This window comes from Amia ocellicauda, chromosome 8 (assembly GCF_036373705.1).
Source record: "Amia ocellicauda isolate fAmiCal2 chromosome 8, fAmiCal2.hap1, whole genome shotgun sequence".
Taxonomy (NCBI): domain Eukaryota; kingdom Metazoa; phylum Chordata; class Actinopteri; order Amiiformes; family Amiidae; genus Amia; species Amia ocellicauda.
In genome coordinates, this window is record NC_089857.1 from 18,976,064 (window position 1) to 18,993,383 (window position 17,320).

Sequence of the window (17,320 nt, forward strand, 5' to 3'; positions counted from 1 at the left end):
TGGTACAAACTCTGCTTTCTCACTAGGATTTCAACATTGCCTAAAACTAATTTAACATCTAGTTCTGTTTGATCTGCCAAACAGTAAGCGTTATAGAACTTGAGCTGATTTTAGAAACTGTAGCATCTAAAGTTTTTGATAGCTTATTTATATTTTTTTAAAGAGAACCTGCTGCACTACTACCATGTGTAAACTGTATTTGAGAGAGCAGCTACAACATTGCACTGGGTGTTTATTTAGGATATATTCCATTACATAATCATCAAATTATTTCCTGCCCTTTGCTTTTCTCTGGATGAGGGTGGTGGTTGGAGCTATACATGCTTTAAGAAAACAAAACTCTTGTGAAACGGTTTTTGGTAGATCGCCATTGTTTTATTGTTGCAGGCTATATTGAAGAAGTACCTATACATAAGTGTACCATTACAGACGTTTCTGTGACTTTGTTTTTTCTCCTGACTATTGCTGGTTTCATGGAATCAATTTCCCCGTAAGCAAACCCAAACTAGCCTATAGGCAATTCATATGCATCAGTGACATTATCTGAAAGTCTGTACAATATTTTGTGCTGTTGGCAACCAATAAATTGATTTTACTAAGTGTACTGTATCGTGAGTAGAAAAACAAAGCAGTGCAGCATTAGATTGAAATGCGTACTGATCTAAAAAGAAAAGTGCATTAATTCCAGCAAAGAGTTTGATTTAATCATTAAGCTGGTCTCTAATTGGAGGGCAACCTGATTTATTATTCCTACATCATAGACCTTATGTCCTCATAAGACCTGAATATTACTCTGCTGAAAATGTTTTTGTGTAGCCCTGAAGGTTTGTTTACAAGAGTTTAATATTCCACATATCAAAGAAAAATACTTCTAAAGGGTTTTATGTTGTGACCCTAGTAGTGTCTTTAGCAGTTGTAGGCCAATCCTAATGAAAAGCCATGTTCTGCTCTTTGAGGGATTTGATGGGATGGTTCAGTGCCTTCTGATGAGTCTAAAAGCTGAATGTCTCCCTCTGTGTGCCAACACTAATGTCGTCTTTGTCTTCTAAAGCGCTGTTGTGGCCGGAGCATTAATGGACTGTGCAAAAGGGTGTTACAGCTGTTGATGTACTTAACTCCTTTAGTCCTCTAGCTTGAAAACCAGATATATTTCAAGTTTCAACTCCTTCAAAGTTGTTGGGTCAAGCAGAATATTTAAATATTGCACTTGCTTCCTACTTTTTTTAAACTGAAACCTTACTGCCTACACAATCGCAAACATCCGTTAGCTGCAACTCCTTTGAGAGAAGATTGTTGTAAAGAATTTATACTTATGCATTTGTGTGCATGTACAAAATTTTCACTTTATGGAAATATTGATATCCAAAGGCAAATCAAGATCTGACTTGGTTACCATTCAGAAAGTGAATTGCGGAACTGGTCTGTGCTTGACTAACTGTCCTGGTGGATTAGTTCGGTGTTTCTTACTGGGAGTAGATATTTGTAATGCTGTCGGTTTCACCAGTGCCCTTGTTTGTCATCTTAGCAGGCCGATTGCAGTTCCTGACATGAATGGTGACTCAGGCGCAGGGGTGGTCACCTCCCCGCCCCCGACCACCACCCCTCACAAGGAGCGCTACTTTGACCGTGTGGATGAGAGCAGCGCAGAGTACCAGCGCGAGAGGAACATGGCACCCGACCTGCGGCAGGACTTCAACATGATGGAGCAGAGGAAGAGGGTGTCCATGATCCTGCAGAGCCCAGTGAGTAGGCCAGCTGAGCCTCCATTAACTTCCACCACTGCTGACATGCTGTACAGATCCTGAAGATATCCAACTTTGTGTGCATTATACATATTCCTTTATCAATAGTGCACAGAGCTTACTGCAATGTTTAAACCTGCAGCAGAGACTCGACGCTTGCAAAAGTACAATGCAAGAACAATAAAATGCTTTTATTAAACTTATGTATCCAGTTATATAGGCTGCATTTTAGTACGCAGTGATTGAATAAATAGGCTCTGTTTAATTGTGTGGAGAGAAGTAGGCATGGAAGGCTATGAGATAAGGCTGATAAAGACCACAGTCTTTATCTACAGTTAAGTCTACAGTTAAGTATTTTCACAATAGAAGAAAGCCGTCTTTATGTTGTAGTGCAATGTAGATCTTAAGAGCACGAGGACGGACCCGGCAGAGGTCCAAGTAGCCGAGACAGTCTTCACTCTACACCGACAGGGTAGGTTGCTGAGAGATGGGCAGCTGAGTCTGCAGCTGGGCTCGCACAACCGTTTTATACTCGCATAAATACACGCATACGGTCTACACAGAGTGGCTTATCTGGTAGAAGTCTCTTGTTACAGGACATGCCTGTAACACTGGGCTTCTGCAGTGTTTGTGCAATTTACTTTAGTAAGAGTTAGCTCTGGGATCCTTGGCTCCTATATGCTCTTGTACTGAAAGGCCATGTACCTGCAGGTCTGCATATTATCAGGGTGTGACCAGTATGCATTCTAGTTGATGCCTAAACTCCATAGCCTCCCCAAACTACTGCCTAACATTTGTCTTTGAGGGTTTGAGTGTCCTTGACACTCCAAGGTCAGTGTTGCAGGTCTGGTTGCAAAATGTATTCCTTTTAAAAAGTACTTTACACCACCTAGTGACTTAATTTATTTTAATCGGTTTTATAGTATTATAAAAAAAAAAAAAAATCGGGAGAACATTAAATCCTATAATTTTGTGCCCAAGCATTTTCTTGCAGCCATATGTTAATTTTGGTCATCACAAAACCAAAACCAAAATTGCTTCTGGATTTTGTAGGGTGTTCAGACCCCATGTGTCAAGGAACGCGTCTTTGGGCACAGTGGCTGTCGCTCTTCAGATAAGTCCACTAGGCTATTTGTTGTGGATTTTAAAGGCAGGAAATGTTGGTGTTCTATTGGAGTTCTGTTCATCAGTTTTCAGAATTGAGTAGGAGTCCTATTGATGTTCAATCTTGCCTTTTTAAAGTGTTTAGTTGTTGCCCATCTCTTGGTTACCAACTTTTATTTCAACCTAAAGTCTGTTACAGCAAAACTGACTTGTAGAAAACACTATTAGTGAGGTTAAAAAAAAAAAAAAAAAATTCAAAGCAGAACACATCCTTTGTCAAATGAATGCAGGGAAGGTATGGAATTTATTGTGACTGTAGTCCTGTCAGTTTTCCTGTTTCCTGCCTTTGTTAGGGTCACTTGTACTATGCTTATGTCATCAGTTTTTCTCCTAGGAATTGCCTCAACAATTGAATACCGTTTAATGCACTTTTTCCACCAAAACAGTTCTCGCCACACACTTGCTTTGCATTATTTTATTTTTTTACCTTATTCCGAATAACGCTTCAGATTGCAGGCTCACAGCTTCTGCTCTAAGACTAAGTTCTTGAAGTCTGTGTTAATGTCTTCACAATTTTTTCAGCTTCTATTTAAAAGACAAGGATTTTATTTGTTTCAACTCTAAAGCAGCTTTCTTTGAAGAACAATTTGGACTGTTCAGCTCTTTATGCTTTATCTTGGCATAGTCTTTTGAAAACCATTGCAGCATACTGACCTAGCATTTTAAAAAACTGATTTCTTCCTAATGTAAACTGTGCTCTGCAAGTGAACAGGGACGTAGGAGTACGTTGTGGTTTGAAGGCATTATCGTTCCAGTGATCGTCCTCCTACTCTCAGAATGGTAATGAAGCTTAATCTTTATTCTGAGCTGTGCCTTTCTGCTGTGTAGGCATTCTGTGATGAGCTGGAGACAATGATCCAGGACCAGCTCAAGAAGGGCAAGAATCCCACCAGCCTCCTGGCATTACAGCAGATTGCGGACTTCATGACCACAAGCATGCCCAGCATCTACCCAGCCACACCACAGGGGGGGATGGCAGCCCTTAACATGAGTGAGTAAACTGTGCAGTCTGAGATCAGGGTGCTGTTCTCTGTAGCGGTGAGATCCAACCATCCAGCTACAGCAAAGCCAACTGGCTTTTTATCATGCGAGACTGTAGTAATGTTTGAGTAGGAAACTGGTAGAATTTGAGTCATTTAGATGACCCTGCAACTTGTTCTTTGAATCATTTTTTGCATTCTTTTCATTCAGTCTCCTTTTATTCTTGCCTTCCTTTGTTCATTGATTTACTGCTTCTCGTCTGTTTTCTATATTTCGGTATATTGTTAATCATTGCTTTGTATGGCTGTGAAAATTAGGAAATGTATCGTTGAGTCCTGTTAGTGGATTGATGGGTGGGATTACTGGCTATTGCAGGTCTGGGGATGGTGACTCCAGTGAATGACCTGCGAGGCTCCGACTCCATTGCCTATGAGAAGGGGGAGAAGCTGCTTCGCTGTAAATTGGCTGCCTTTTACCGGCTAACCGACCTCTTCAGCTGGTCCCAGCTCATTTACAACCACCTAACCGTAAGCTCTTTAAGCCCATGGGATATTTGGGGAAACCTTCTGACTTGGGATCCCTTGGGAAGAGGTTTTATTTCTTGCAACATAAGTGCAATACAAAGTGCAAGAATACAGTTCCGTACGAGGCATCAAACATTACAAATTCAGATTTACATAATGCAAAGCAATTCAAAGTATAATACATTTTACAACTTCCAATTTACACGGGTAAGTACAATAAATGAGGTCTTTTGTGTTTTTAAATAAATCTTAATGAAGCATTCAATGGTGTTTATAGAGAACCACTGCTGTAATGTGGTATTGGCCTGGTCTTACCTTGGTGGAGTATTGCACACTGTAAAGATGTACTGTATTTGTTGCAGGTCCGGCTGAATTCAGAGCAGGAGCGTTTCCTGATTGTGCCATTCGGACTCCTGTACAGCGAGGTCTCTGCTTCCAGCTTGGTAAGCTGTTCCTTCACTTCATTCTACAATTAAACAATCTATGAATGCAGAATCTTAGATTTGTTAATGTGCACATCTTGTTTCAAATTCAGATTTACATTTTTTTTTTTTTTTTAGTGTCCTCCTTGTGTCCAACTTCGGCTTTTTTTTTTATTCTTCTCTCCATATACTATGTGTATTTTTACAGAATTAAATCTCTAACAGACCTGCAGATATTTCCCTGGTTATGATGAATGGTATTTTGATATGCCTTTAAAAGTTAACCTCTTCAAGAACTATTGTATGATTCCTGGGATTATTCCATCTGTTTTGCTGCATCACATCCTGACTGGCTCAGGTTTCTTGGAAGACAGAGTGAAGTCACTCTATTGGCAGTGCACCATAATGCTTTAGTAATTTCTTCAAACCAAGCTAATGGAAATAACATAGCTCTTTGGTTTGAAGCTGGAAAATTAATTTAAGACACCTGTAGCTCTTCTGTAGTATTACTTACCAGGTCCCTCTTCTGTGGCCTTAATGTCATATGTAGTATGGGCATGCCATTGTAAAATCCAAATCCAGCAGGGACATTTCTCTGAATATGAAAGCTTTACTATTTAAGTTCTTAGGCACACATTTTAAACCTATTATGGCCCAAATGCAAATCTACTGCATATTTCACCTGGTCTATAATCTACATAATCAATTTGTTTGCATGTGTATAAATTATGATTTATATGCATAAGGCAGCAGGCTTGATCCATGTATTGCGAAGGGCTGTGCTATATACATCTCAAAAGCTGTATACCTTATGTTGCATTTAAGATTTACATTAGTGCTTTTAAAAGCATAATAACAATGCGCTTTGTTTTTAATGTTTATTTAATCCTAGATTAAGATCAACCTTCAAGGAGAGATTGTTGACCGAGGGAGCACCAATCTGGGTGTGAATCAAGCCGGATTCACCCTGCACTCCGCCATCTACGCCGCGCGCCCTGACATCAAGTGTATTGTCCACATCCACACTGCTGCCGGGGCCGCGGTACGTTTGTGACATCCTGTTTCAGCGCCACAATGATGCCGGTTTTGTGTCCCAATGCAGTGGCTGTGCTCTCTTGCTGCCATCTTTCTCCCTGTTTGAATTATCTGTGGAACTAGAGGCGTGAAATCCCACATGTATTGTCAGAATAATAACGGTTTTTATTTGTGTATGACGTAATGGAGATTAACCTATGGATATTCCTTTAACAAGAGGACTATTTAATTAACTTGAGCCATCAAGTCTTGCAGCTCTTCACATCCCCGTGTCTTATTCAGGTGTCGGCCATGAAGTGCGGCCTGTTGCCCATCTCTCCGGAGGCCCTGTCCCTGGGGGAGGTGACGTACCATGACTACCATGGCATCCTTGTTGATGAAGAGAAGGTGTGGGTTCAGAAAGATCTGGGGCCTACAAGTAAGGTATGTCAGGCGAGAGGATAATGCAGGGTGCTGCCGCAGACATCCTGACACTCATTCCAAAAAGGCGCTCTCTTGCCACTGTATCTGTCCACCTGCATCATTAAATCACTCTGATGGCAGTCATAAACACTTACCTACAGAAATTGCAATACAATTCGAAATTGAGCTAAGTTCTCATTCTATTCTACATCCACCTTGGTTTATGAAATATCTGATTTCCCCCCCCCCCCCAGTGCAGCACCTAGTGTGCTTTTATTGGAGGGAATACTTTTTTTCCTAGTCATCCTCTAATACACTGGTTCCAGTACTCACTCAAATCTGATACAAACCTGAATTAATTTATAGTGAAGAAACATTCACCAAGTAAACCCCAACCACCAGTGGTAAATTTAGACTACATAGACCATAATTTACTTAAAATCTGTCCACAAAAGACTGCATGTTACACAACATCCTCCCCCTAAAAAGCTATTCCATGTCATCAATATTTTAAAGACTTCTTTCTACCTCGTCATTTATTTTTAGTCTTCTGGTATTCCGAATTAATTAGCCTTATTTTTGTACTTATGTACTGGAAACTCATAAAGGCATCTGTCCATTTTTCTTCCCGTGTTCCTTTCAGGTTCTTATCCTGAGAAATCACGGCCTTGTGGCTATTGGTGAGACGGTAGAAGAAGCTTTTTACTACATTCACAACCTTGTCCGAGCATGTGAGATTCAGGTAGGAAAAACACTGATCCACTGTGTATACAATGTTAGGAACACTGTCCTAATATTGAGTTTGACGTTTAAACCACTGAGGCTGGTGTTGTTGAAATGTTGGTTTGTGTGTTGTCAGGTGCGCACTCTGTCCAGCGCAGGAGGGCCAGAAAACCTGGTAATGCTTGATCCTCTGAAATACAAAGCCAGGAACCACACACCTGAGCCCAGCACTGACGCCTCTCATCCCAAGTGGCAGATTGGAGAGCAAGAGTTTGAGGCTCTCATGAGAATGCTGGATAACCTGGTAAGACTTTCTGTTTTTGCTTGTTTGGAGCAGCTTATATTAATGTACAACCGACGAGCGGAAGAAACTAAAATCTGTAGAGTCTTGAGTGGTCACTTATTTTTCTAACGCAATGTGTAAAAGGTAAAGGACAAGTGTATGTCAATGACAGTCATCCAATTAAGTATTTGAGCAGATGGAACAGATGTTTTACATCCTTAAAATTATTTTCTTTATGTACAACTCTGTATTGATTCTCTGCTCCCTCTCGCCCCTGCAGGGCTACAGAACTGGTTACCCTTACCGCTGCCCTGCACTGCGCGACAAAGCTAAGAAATACAGTGACGTAGAGATCCCTCCCTCTGCCACGGGTTACTCCTATGCAGAGGACAGTGACTCGGGCGCTCGCTCCCCTCTCAAGCACAGCTTTCAGAGGCAGCAGCGAGAGAAGACACGGTGGCTGAACTCGGGCCGGGCGGACGATGCCTCTGAAGAAGGCCCCAATGACGGCAGCCCCAAGTCGAAGACTAAGGTGTGGACGAACATTACACACGATCACGTGAAACCCTTGCTGCAGTCTCTCTCGTCCGGTGTCTGCGTGCCAAGCTGTATTACCAACTGCTTGGTCTGTGCCTACCTTATTGTTCATAGTTAGACGTACAGCTACTGTCGGGCAGCTGGCTGGCACCTGGAGGCTCTGGGGAAGTTAATCGGCAAGCTCCTGAAAAACTAATCCTTTTCAAGCATTCGAATAGAAACCTCTTCGCCCCGTTTCCCTCTCCCACTTTCTACTTTTCCATATCTTTAGCTGGACCTTTGTCAAACCTGCTTATTTAAAAAAAAAAAAAAAAAAGCACTTCAAACTGCTTAAGAAAGCTCTGCTTGCTACATCAACCTGTAAAACTCAATTCTAACATTTTCCTGACTCCATCTTCATTTTGGTGACTTTAATCTTGCAATATCTTGCTACCAGTTTGTTTTCAGTAGAGTTTGAAAATTCTCAATGCCGTTCATCTGTTTACTAACCTATTTCTTAAGCAGTTTTATTGTTTTCCCTTTTCAATGCGAAATCTTCTCTTCAGATCCCCGAAGCCTTTAAGTGCCACCCCCAACTGTCCTATGCATGAACTGTTGCATGTGTGCAGATGGCCATTGTGGAAGCTTTTCTGGAGAATCCGCAGGGTGTGGCATGACTGAAGTATACCCTGAGCCTGTATCAGGCACTAAGTGATCAATACTGCAAAACACTATTGCATTATTTCCTATTAGTCATTAACTTCTATATCTGCTGTTCTTGATTATAGTACCAAGGGACCTTGAGGAGTTTGTCCATGAATAGTGATTATACAGAATGACCAAAACTGAAAGCAGTTCAATAGTCATTCTAAACAACCAAGCATTTGGCATTCTGCTGTTAGAATGGGGCTCGTTGAGAGGTTTGTGACCTTCAGCGTGAAAACCCAGTTAGACCTGCCTCTACAATGCATGATCAATCAATAGTATAGAATAAGTATAACCTTTCAATTCACACCAAAAACTATCCCCAGGTTTTTTTTTTTTTTTCAACCTGGAATTGAATGAGCCTCTTACAATTAAAAGGTTGAGCTTTTTGCTTGTAGAAAGTATTACCTTCCTTAAAACCAAACCAATCTTAATAGTGCAACTTTAGAAGTGGCTGTAGCTGGTTTTTGTGCTGAATGTTGCACTGTGCACTTAAATAGTTAAATATTAATCTGCAAGACTAATAGAATCCCAGTTATTTTCACTGGGTGGGTCATTTCTGAACTGCCTGATCAGGATTGCAAATGGATCAGTTTTCTGCTATGTAGTAGTCTCTTAGACCTCCTATAGTTTTTCAGGTGTTTGGCCCCAGGATGTCTGTTCCTTATCTTGAAGCCTTTCTTTCACTCATTCACTTTGCCTTTTTGACCAGCACCTTTTATGGTCCGCAAGCGTGAATTTTGATGACGGAATAATCAAAATTGAGCCCTTTGCAGTGTTTGATTAATTCCCAGAATCTTGGCCTGCTTTTTTATGATGCCTACCCCTTCCTTTTTATTTTGTTTTGGCCCCAGTTGCTTAAGTTTCCTTTTTAAAACCTAAAAATCCCTTGAAACTGTACCCAGGCATGAGCAAGTCTTTAAAAACAAAAACTTACATTTTCTGACTTTTCAAAAATTCTCTAGTGGAAAAGTGGGAGTGTTATGTGTTCAGAGAAGAGGTAATCAGTGAGTATTTCATGTCTCCATGTTCATTTCATGTTCTCTTTATTGCCACATTTTTAAACTTTTCATTCAGTTTTGATTTTGCAATTAATTGATGTTCCAGCATTCAAAGAGAAGAATGAGCTCAAAGCAATACGCAATTTTTTTTTTTGAGGTCTTGTTTTAACAGTATTTGCGGCTTTGAAAATTTAAGGTTTTACATTTGAGAAGGAAGAAAATCAGAATTGCATGAGGAAAAAATGGCAAATGTAAAACTACACGCGTACTGTTATAGACATACCTTCGTAAGACATTTCACGTTTTTAAGAAGTTTGTTTTCCTGAGCTGAGCATTACCAGTGTTAATTGAAATGCATTAGTTTTGCCATAGGTCATTTGAATATACCCTGAGGTTTTTAAGCGTTACTTTATGGTGTTTTTTCCTTGGTGTCTGTTTTGTAACGTAACATTTACATAAGTGTTTTGTATTGATAGTTTAACGTATGCTGTCTAATAGTACCACAAAGTCTTGTCTTAAGTGTATTGAGTTTAGTGATTGTCCATTTTGCGTGTAAAAACAAAACCAAGCAGTGTCTCTATGAAGGTTATTTTTAGATTTAAGTAAGGTTTTGGTATCCTTCCCTTTTACTATAAGCAGTCTTAAGATACAACTTTGGTGATGCCCACTCATGCCTTGCTTATATATCTGCTCACGTAGCTTCAAAGCCAGTGACATCACCTCACCTCCCATGGACACATCTTATGCTTTCAGTTGGCTTTTGTGTTTGTTTTCCAGAGTGGCTATCAATGATGATAAGACTGTAGTCAAGGGTAACAAATGAAGTCTTTCCTCAAAGCATAGTTTTCTGCAATCATCCTTATTCGTACCTCATGAAACTAACTAATCCTACACATGTATGGTCTTTTGTCAAGCATATGGGTAATAGTCTGTGTGTAGTGAAGGCATGGAGTTCAGGGTTTATTTTCGTAAGGGATATGTCAAGTTAGGGATGTCTTTACAACTCCAGGGCCCCGTTCCTCGTAGCTGGCTAACAGTTAGCCAGATAACTTTGAGGATAACTTGACAGAAGTCTGGCTTTTTCCGTTCCTCGAAGCAAGCTTAAAGTCCACCTGAGGCAGTTATCACAGCAACACATCCTTAACCTTCAACCTGCTTCAGAACAGGTGGCTGACTCTTGAGTTAGTTGTGCTGCAATTACATTTATATGGTGAAATTGGTTACATTTTGGTATAGGGTCAGGGTCTATTTTCCACTCAACTTCAACACCTAGGGGTAGCTATTGTGTTTTATGCAGTAGTGTCAACTGATCTTTACATGTTAGCCCTTAGATGCAGTATGCAGTATTATAGTTCATAATCACATTTCTGCAGAGAATTTAGGCAATTGGTCTTTTAATTTTTGTATTAAATGGATTTGTCTGATCTGAAAATGCCAAATACACTGCAATATTTTAAAAATCTTAAAAGATATGATACTGACCCTAGTAGTACAACAGGGTTGTGATCAGTTAGTAAAGTTTTTTCCAGGCATTAAATGTTTGGATATGGTGAGCAATTGCCAGATTTGATCAGATGCTTACGTATAAAATGTAGTGTTTAAATGTGTATGTGTATATTTTGACATGTCTAGTAAATAGCCCAGTCATACAAGTGCGTCATTAGTGATGCGAGTCCTGCTTTAAAAAGTCTCGGAGCATCAGATTTCAATAAAGTAAGCTTTTTGTGCTGGTAAGTATTTCCTAGTGACTTGCAGATTGGGAATTGTGGCTTATCCAATAGAGATAATGGCCTAAATGTTAATACCCACTAACCTTGTCCTTTTTGTTATATTTATGATTCCATAATGTACATTTAAAAAAAAAAAAAAAAAAAATCTGCTGGAAAATGTTGAATGTGAACAATTCTACTTGCAAATTCTATCTAATGGATATTTGCTACATCCACCTTCAAGTTAAATGAGTGAATGGATGGGTGTTCTAGGTGCAATTGTATTCAATGACAGTTGATTTTTAGAAATTCACTTTCTTCAAATGCATATTGAGCATATTTAGAATTTCTAAACATTTAGAATTTACTGTTAGGATTTTGTTTTAGAAATTATTATAAATACAGCAAAACAAAGCAACCATGAACATGTGGGGGGGAAACATTCAAGGATCTACAATTTGAACTTACATCATTGGTTCACTGCTCTCCTTGTTCACTATTTTCTTTTCAAGATGCATGGTTTTATTGTGGTGTATTGCTTGTGTACCCCCTTTTTTTATTTTCCCCTCTTTCTGTATGTGATTTGCAATGCATTTTAATCTGTGCCATGATATTACAGTGGACTAAAGAAGAAGGACTCAGACAGATGGCCGCTGCCAATCAGTTTGTCCCACTGAACACTAACCCCAAGGAGGTCCAGGAGATGAGGAACAAGGTCTGGTATCGTCGCCAAGAATAGCTGCACTCTCTCTTTCTTTCGGAAACCTGGGAAATCGGGTGCTTCTACTGGTGATACTTTTGAAGCACTTAGTCATGCGTATCGCAGGGTGTGGCAGAGCAGATTGCTGAGGGCACTAGAATACATTCCGGAGGAAAATGGTAGCAGTGGCTAATGAAAGTAACCTTGTTGTGCAGTCTAAACGTCTGAAGGCTGATAGATCAGTGGATATACTTATGGGAAGCTGCATATTGATAGTAATCTTTATTCCCTTCAATGGAGTATTTAATCTTTGTGTAAGGCCTATATCTTAAGTTATCATGCTGTTCAGCCGTTTTAGCTAAAATGGTTTACATAGCAAATGGTATTATAAACACTGCACGTCCTACATGCAGTGAATAACTATATATTAAAAAAAAAAGAAGAAAAAAAATGGAATACAAATAGACCATATGATGCTTGTGATCTGACTTAGTTTGATCACAAGCCCTGAATAACACGACTGACTATTGAATCTTCAGTCACGATTACCATAGTTACATCAGTGTGCAAAGACTGCAATTTTTAATTATTGGTCAAGGCTGTAATAGTATTAAAGTGTGCAGTTTTTTTTTTTTTTTTTTTTTTTAAGCCCTTTTAAGTAGATTTCATTTTTTCAGGTGAAATCATGTGAATATAGAAAGTCAATCTACAACACTATGCAACAGGGCTGGTTTGTCAACGGTCAGAAGTCTGTTTTGAGTTTTTTGTATTTGTCTTTTTTCAAGATCCGTGAACAGAACCTACAAGACATCAAGACCGCAGGGCCTCAGTCACAGGTTCTGACTGGATCTGTGTTGGATCGCAGTTTTGTGCAGGTGAGCCCTAGTTAAAGCCTAAATATGCACATTTGTGCCACACTTGTTAACATTTGATCTTCCTTAAACACAGCAGACTAGTAATTGTACAATTATTCTTTGACTGCAGAGAGTTACAGTCTGGCAGGTAAGTGTTCGAGGTAACCACATGCTGTGTCACTACCTCGGCAACAAGAGGCAGATTATTTTTTTGGTTGGTTTAATCAGCTTTTTTTCCATAAAAGAAACTGAGCTGCAACTTCGCCGCTTCAGCATGTCTACAGAACACATTGCTCTTGTTCAGTTCAAGCTTGGAAACTGCATGCATGATATTTGTACCCCTTAGTTTTCTTTCGTTCAATTTCATGGATTACTAGTCAGACTTAAATATTCCATCTTCTGTCTTCAAGCGATTTGGTGCATTGCCAGCAATTGTCAATTATTTTTAGAATGAGTAAATCATTGGAACTTGAACAAATGTTTTAGACTGTTTTTAAACCATTTTATCAAGCACTCTTAAGCAGAATTAGTTACTTTTCTAGGGTGATTGGTTTCCATATGCCCAGTATACTTTCAAGGCTTGGTCACACTAACAAAACATTAGATTCTTACTAGATTCACTGAAGAGGTAACAGTTGAGGGCTGCAGCAGTAAAAAGCCCATGCCACAGTACATATTTTGTTTTACTCTCAGAGAGCAGGGAGGAGGATTTGTTCAGCCTTAGTTTCAATTCTTCCGGTGCTAAAAACACAAAGTATTTGAAACACTGCTGCTACATAGGATATCCATTAATTACTTCCTAAATTCACAGAAAATTGGCCAAGGGGTGGATTATATCTATAATTTCTATCAATTGTTTTAATACCAGATGTGATTTCTTAACTCGTGTAATTTGTTATCCAACTGAAAAAGGAATTTCTAAAGTACTCCCCAATACTGGCAAAGATTATTTAAGCTGTATTTGTGAACTGGCCTCTTTAGCTTTATCGAGGGCATGTGCTGCTGTGTGGTGAATAAGATTGCCCTACTGAAAGACAATTCCCTGTTTTTTAGACTTAATCAAAGTGTTTGTTAACTGTTTGACAGTGTTCGGCATCGAAGGAGTGCCCACCTTTCCATAGCCGCACAGGATTTGTAATTGAAAATGAAAAGGTTTTTAGCTATTAAGGATTTTGTTTCATACCAAACCTGTTCCCTCCAGGGACACCAGTGTTTTCCACCAGTTTACACACTGCATGTTTGTAACATTTACTTTTTATTGCATTTGTGCACTAAACTAAAGCTGCTTTAGGTTCATAGTGTGTGCAAATTTAATCTGGCCCAATTAATACTGGGTTCAGTAGCCCCATGAGTTAATGTAATTCCTGCATTCACTGCTAGATTGACTAAGCATGCGGGTCTCGGGTCTTACGAGTTGGTTGGCCCTCAGTTTTTATGAAGCACCACTATTGTTGGCTGGTTACATCTCTGCACAGTCACTGAGGAAAGCATAGGAAGGCACTATTTATTGTATTTGGTACGGTGCTAGGCACTTAAATCCAGGACCACATCCAGTACTGTACAACTTCAAATTGCACTCAAAGCCCCGAAATATCAGGTTGAGGTGGTCTGTCACAAAACAAACCAGCTTTATACATCATGGATGGTGTATAGATCAAAAGTTAACCTCCAGAAATCAACAGTGAATGTTGAACCACGTCTATATCTGAATTGTGAAAAAGCATCTCAAGCGGAGTTGTTGTGGTGCCCTCTAAAGTTTGACTAGTAGCGCTTTGTCAGCGTGTATGTTGTCTAGTGCATGACTCCAGAACATCCTCCCACCCTTATTGTCCTGTGCATTGCTCCATTGGGAATGCTCTCTGCATGTTGTGGGTGGGGGTGTCCCATTTTTGGGTGGATGGGTGTCAAAGTCCGCGCTTGGTTGTGCACTTTTCACTCGATTTACTGTTGCAGGATGCGCCCCTCTCCGACTGTACGGAAACTATTGATGGGCTCGATCTCACAGAGCAGGCCAATAGTCCTGCTAAGTCTATTAGAAAGGTACTTACTGCCCTGTCGCTTTAACTCTGCACTGTTTTCCTCTTTCTGACCCATGCCTCTGTGTTAGTGCTTCCCCTCAGTTAGTCACAGTCTGAGCTACAGCATAACCTTGACAGGACTGTGAGAATAGTGAAGGCCAATCAGTCTCTAGTGCAGTGGTTCTCAGTCTTGGTCCTGGTAATTAAAGGTTCAATTAATTGAATTCTGTAGAAACAAAAACCAACAGGGTAGGTGGAACTCCAGGACCAGGATTGAGAACCACTGCTCTAAAACAGTACATGTTTACGATGCTTTAATCTGATCCACATTGTCAATGTGAATGGTAGCATTAACACTGTTCACTGGTCACTCTAATTTTAACTGGAATGCTAGTCTTATTTTCCTCTCAGATGCATATAGAAAACCATCCATTGGATCAACCCCATTTAATATTCCCTGTCAGACTTCTGTTACCAGTTTCATGCGTTTACTTCACGAAGCTCTCCTCCCCTCCCCTCAGTACTATACATAGATGCCGGATTGTGGGCATTGGTTCTTCATTTGTAAAAACTCTAAATGTTCGGCAAGTGTCAAGATGCATCTCCAGATCCATCAAATAAGGGCAGACCATGTTATGTTTGTTTTTATACATGAGATGGCATTACTAACCGCTTAATTTTAGACTGCTGCATGATTCTCTAGTAAGTCTGTGGAAGTGTTAATCTGCTCTAAGCCTGTTTTGTGTGAAGTCCCTCTTGGCTTTCTCCAGTGCATGCAGACACTGTGCTTTGTGATGAGCTTCCCCTTCGGACTGCTCGGTGCCTCCCCCTTAGTTGAATTTTTTTTTTTTTTTTTTTTTTTTATATATCTGTATAAAAGGCAATGTTTTAACTTTACCAACTCCTTGTGGACTCACTGTAGAGACCTCCTGTGTGCTCTTGTGTGAGCGAGGCAATTGGCATCTGAGATTTTGGACAGGCGTTCATGCAGATGTATTTCATGTTGGTAGCCACTAATTTTAGTTTTCCTGCAACACCATCAAAGCTAATAGAATCCAATCACAACTGGTAACCTACTTTTTTACATCTTCTATTCCTACTGCTATTCCTTCACATCCCTATTAAACTAAAGCAGGCCTACTGAGCTTTTTATATAGGGTTGATTTTTATTAATGAGTGTAAAACCATATGAAATGGGGCGGGAGGCATTAAAACCCTGTGAAAGCAGTGCATCCGTGTCCTGTTCAGATAAAATATGAAACCAGGCTTCGGAGGAAAAAACTAAATTTGTCAAATGTAAAATACCATGAAACTGATGCATCAATTTCTTGACTCATTCCGATTTTAGTAATAGTGGCTTCTATACAATTATTCTAGTCCTCTCTGTCCAAGAATGTTTTTATTTTTTTTAAATCTGGAAAAGCAATTATTTGCGGTCCGATAAACATGTATTTTAGAAACTGCTTATAACCACGTAAACTACCTTTTTTACTAATGAAGGTATTTAAAATCGATGTGGTCTAAATGCTGGCAGTCCTCATAGCCTGTAGAGGTGCTGTATGTTAAGCCTTTCAGAGGGAGGAGTAGATACTGAAGACTGTTCAGCTCAATGGTAATATAGATTTTGTGATTGTGTGAATATGTAGAAAGTTAGTAATTTTAGTTTACTCCTGTTGGCAATGCATTATTCAGTTGTAAGGAATATGTATTATTTAGGAAACTAATCTGCAAACAAAGTATTTCTATGATTGTCTCGGGGATATTAAAGGGTTAATCTTCATGAGAATATGCCATGAAATGCTGTGAAAGCAGTAACGGACTAATCTACTAACATTTGAAGTTGCACTTTGGTGTGTATGTGTAGGCACATGCAGTCATGGGACATTTCTCCTCATATACATTTCCCGACCTCCTGCCATGTGTAGTGGAAGGAGCTCCAGTCTAAGTTCCTCTCAGCCACAGACACCGAGGGAAATGCAATCAAGTTTCAGAGGAGAGCGGGTTGCAGAATCCTCTATTCACCAGTGCTGCTCTTTTGCTGCAGGGGGAGCTGGTGACGGCCTCCAAAGCCATCATTGAGAAGGAGTACCAGCCGCGGGTGATCATGAGCACCACGGGACCAAACCCCTTCAACAAGTTCACTGACCAGGAGCTGGAGGAGTACCGCAAGGAGGTGGAGCGCAAGCAGAAGGGTCCTGAAGGTAAGGCGTCCCTGCAGAGCCCACACTGGCCTCGGTGGCCCCCTGGCCTGCCAGCCTCACTGCATCATGGCCACAGGAGCACCAAGGGAAGGAGGTTATAATTCGTTGGCTATTATTGTTCTGAATGAATGACTTGTTCCTGAGAGTAGTGGATGGGTGTACATTTTCATTTGGGTGGCTTTAACCCGAGTTGGGGGGGGGGGGGGGGGGGGGGATCTAAACTCATTCAAGAATGTTAGAGGTATTGAACAATAAATATCCACCAAAGTCATCCTAATTTAATTCCATGTTTTAATGATACTTTAACGTAACATCTTATCCAGTACATGTAACTGGAAAT

The 17,320-nt window shown here is 40.1% G+C and overlaps 1 protein-coding gene across 15 annotated transcripts in view; it reads left to right on the forward strand.

Moving 5' to 3' along the window:
* add1 (adducin 1 (alpha)) overlaps nt 1-17,320 on the forward strand; it is a 36,052-nt gene that overhangs the window by 12,284 nt on the left and 6,448 nt on the right. For 5 of the 15 annotated variants that reach the window (XM_066710533.1, XM_066710538.1, XM_066710539.1 and 2 more), the window contains exons 2-14: nt 1,526-1,742; nt 3,735-3,897; nt 4,263-4,414; nt 4,774-4,854; nt 5,726-5,875; nt 6,151-6,291; nt 6,914-7,012; nt 7,130-7,297; nt 7,557-7,901; nt 11,827-11,922; nt 12,693-12,782; nt 14,715-14,801; nt 16,824-16,980. In XM_066710533.1, coding sequence (XP_066566630.1) covers nt 1,548-1,742; nt 3,735-3,897; nt 4,263-4,414; nt 4,774-4,854; nt 5,726-5,875; nt 6,151-6,291; nt 6,914-7,012; nt 7,130-7,297; nt 7,557-7,901; nt 11,827-11,922; nt 12,693-12,782; nt 14,715-14,801; nt 16,824-16,980 — 1,924 coding nt within the window. In that variant the 5' untranslated portion in view covers nt 1,526-1,547. The remainder of the gene's footprint in view (nt 1-1,525; nt 1,743-3,734; nt 3,898-4,262; nt 4,415-4,773; nt 4,855-5,725; nt 5,876-6,150; nt 6,292-6,913; nt 7,013-7,129; nt 7,298-7,556; nt 7,902-11,826; nt 11,923-12,692; nt 12,783-14,714; nt 14,802-16,823; nt 16,981-17,320) is intronic. The other 10 variants (XM_066710536.1, XM_066710543.1, XM_066710547.1 and 7 more) reach the window with 4 other exon arrangements.